At 36.1% G+C, this 3,311-nt stretch overlaps 1 protein-coding gene across 1 annotated transcript; it reads left to right on the plus strand.

Annotated features, from left to right (window-relative positions):
• Positions 1-659: 659 nt before the first annotated feature.
• On the plus strand, positions 660-1,526 carry LOC102587432 (uncharacterized). Its single transcript, XM_015314906.1, is given in 2 exon segments — positions 660-891; positions 928-1,526. Coding segments are annotated over 2 exon segments (630 nt in total). The 5' UTR covers positions 660-771; the 3' UTR covers positions 1,438-1,526.
• Positions 1,527-3,311: the final 1,785 nt, after the last annotated feature.

The following is a 3,311-nucleotide window of genomic DNA, read 5'->3' on the forward strand; positions in this document are numbered from 1 at the left end:
AGGTTTTACGAAAATGGTCATAACTCCTTCATCCTAACTCGGAATGAGGTGAAACAAATTGCGTTGGAAAGCTAACTCACAGAGCTTTAATTTTGATAGTTTGAGCTCCTTCCAGTTCCTTGTGTGCTGAGAGATATGCCCCTTTAAAGTTGACCCTCAAAATCGCATTTTTTTGCGATTTTCAAATTTTGATACGGTTGTTCTAAAATTCGGGTTAGACTCATTTCCCACTCAATTTGACCCCCTAAACAAGAATATGAAGTCGAATTTCCGAAATGATGCATGGATTTTGAGATATATGAAAATTACAATTTTAGGTGTTTTCGAAGCACATTTTCGGGCATTTTTGGGGTCGTTTCATATTCTCTACTAACTATAAGGCAAGAATTTAAAATTGCATGACACAAGTTATGCTCAATGTAGTGGTGAAGCCAAAAGTGGCCGTTCATGATCATATCATATCATATATCATATATTACTATAAGTGGAAACAAAAAAAGTTGAAAATTGAAATACCAAAATATCCCTATAAAATTGAGTTACTACAATAATGCCATTAAAAAAAGTTACTCTAAATTAAAATGTTATAAAATATTTATTTAATTATATTTAGATAGTATTTCCTCTCCTATGGCTGCCAACTATTTCACTAGCTCTCTCTATCAATATGTATGACCCAAAATTGTGAACAAACAAAATTGCCTATATGACAGCACCAGAACGATCGCAACCAGAAGTGCCATCAATTGACCTCAAGGAGTACTTTGCATCATGACAGCACCAGAACGACCACAACCAGAAGTGCCATCAATTGACCTCGAGGAGTACTCTGCATCAAAGACACTGATTCCTTTTGACCAACCAGTCCCTTTACTTTGAAGTCCCATCAAGGCTGGCCCACAAGAAGAAACATCTGGGTGATTCATCCTCGCATTTGAAGACCCTATCTCCTGGGCCTCTACAGACAAGGCTTGCGAGTCTCAAGTCACTCAACAATGTGAATCCGGCGCTAGGATTGGTTTCTCTATCACAGCTTCAGACAAATGTAAAACTCCTTGGTGGAAATCATTCACTGGAAATGCTTCCAATCAAGACTTTACAGAGAGGGCGAGATGCGAAGAACGTGAAATGGAGGCTCGCCTTGAAGCAGCAAAGGGGAAGTGCCGTGAATTTGCAAAGTAGAAGTGCTTCCCGGCATTTCGTGATGCAAGGATTGCTATAAAAGGATTGAGTCCCAAGGTGAACCAAAAAGAGTTATCCAGGCTAATTTCTTGGGTGAACTTAGGGGAGAATTGTCAGATAGCTGATCTTTGGAGATTAGAGAGGCCTTGGCTCCAGTTTAAGGCACAACTAAAAGTGTCTTATTGCAAAGGGAGTGATATATTAGGTTCAGATGACACACAAAATTATGAATATTTGAGAACTAATGTTGAGTAGTTTGATTTGTAACTGAAGTTCAATATGACAGCACATATTATTGTCTTCTTGATTCTAACCTTCATGAAATCTTTCTTTTGATTCTTGTATTTCATACTGCTCATAAATGTAGTGAATTGTGTGACTAAAAATACAAAAATAAAAAATAATATTTAGATTGTAATTATATAATATTATAGTATACAACACTAGCAAACCCAAAAGTTGTAGTAAATACTATTCATACAATCAATAAATCAGTTAATAGTAACAGACTATATGCATTTAGCCGTATGTCATTAGTATATGAATAACTTGAATGTTTAGGCTTCTCCTTATAGTTCGTGAAACATGTATTTTGAATTTCCATAGACTTAATAATGTGTATTTACTATTTCTTGAACTTTGTATCACTTCTTTAGTACTTAATTAAGTTTATTTAATGTCAATCTTGAATTGCTTCATCTTTCAATCTTTGTTGTAATATTAACTTTTGAAATGTCAATATACATGTAATCAATCAAGGATTTATTTTCCTAATAAAATATACCCAACCTTTTCATTCATTTTCTCCATACACGAAGAGTTTAGAATTTGAGGTGGTACAAACTCCCTATGGCATCAGGTATAACACCACCTTCATTAATACTCAAGTACAACACATATATATGTCGGAACACATCTGTATGTTGGAACACATTACAAAAATCTAGATCGAAGAACATAATTGACCTCAACTTCAAGTTAGAAAGATCAAGTGAGAGATACCTTTCTCCATGACTATGAATGGCCTGTCTGATACCTTTTTCCCATATTTGTTTTACTTGCTTGTTTTTTATTATGCATTCCTTGAGGCGAGGGTCTTTTTACCTTCATAAAGTGGTCGATAAGGGTTGTGTACACACCGCTCTCCCCAAACCACACTTGTGGGATTACATTAGGTATGTTGTTGTTACTCTGAGTAACAACAAGATTTGGATCATCCTAGTCCATGATCTTCAACCTCAATAGCAGCTTCCAGCACTTTTACTATCCTCGACTATATATGTTGTTCCATAATTCAATACCTAAACTGATAGAATGCATGCGTCCACTATCAGTCAATGGACCAGGTCCCTTGACTCAGCAAGAACAGTAATGAAGAATAAACAATAAAAAGAACACAACACAAGCAGTTTACATGGAAACCTCCTTGCTCAAAGGAGTAAAACCATGACCCATCTAACAGGATTTTCAACTGTTTCCACTAATCTCTTCAAGCAAAAGTGAAACACAATTACAGCCAAAGTGAGAAGAAGTTACTAATCTCACAACTAAGTAATAACTCTATTACTTATTAAGACTAAGCATATACCACACTGCCCACTAAGCTATCACCACTAGACAACTTAGAATTCAACTAAGCAGATACCACACTGCCTACTAAGTCACAACTAAGTAATAACTCTATTACTTACTTAGCCTAAGCAGATACCACACTGCCCACTAAATCAACTAACTCCTAGATGACTTAGAATTTGACTAAGCAGCAAACAATATTGCTCACTAAATCAGCTAGCCTTAACTAATTTAGACCTTTTACAAATGAACACAAGATTTGAATCCTTTATAGATTAGGAACAAATTTACAATGTAAGTACGGAAGATATAATCCTACGACAACTAGACAGCTTCCAGCTCTATCAGGTCCCTGTTGTTCTTGAGGATTTGTTAGCCTTTGCAAGAGTTCTTGAGAGTTTTCAAGTTGCAAAAGCTAAGGTTGTGTCTATTGGACATAATCTCTTTGAAGAATAAACGCAACCTTCGAGGCCACGCTATTGGCCGAGGTTTCTGCCACAGTTGGAGACTGTGCACCAACCAATTGTACTTTTTACAGACTGGCATTTGTGTGTATA

Source organism: Solanum tuberosum, unplaced genomic scaffold, assembly GCF_000226075.1.
Source record: "Solanum tuberosum cultivar DM 1-3 516 R44 unplaced genomic scaffold, SolTub_3.0 scf00016, whole genome shotgun sequence".
Lineage (NCBI taxonomy): Eukaryota > Viridiplantae > Streptophyta > Magnoliopsida > Solanales > Solanaceae > Solanum > Solanum tuberosum.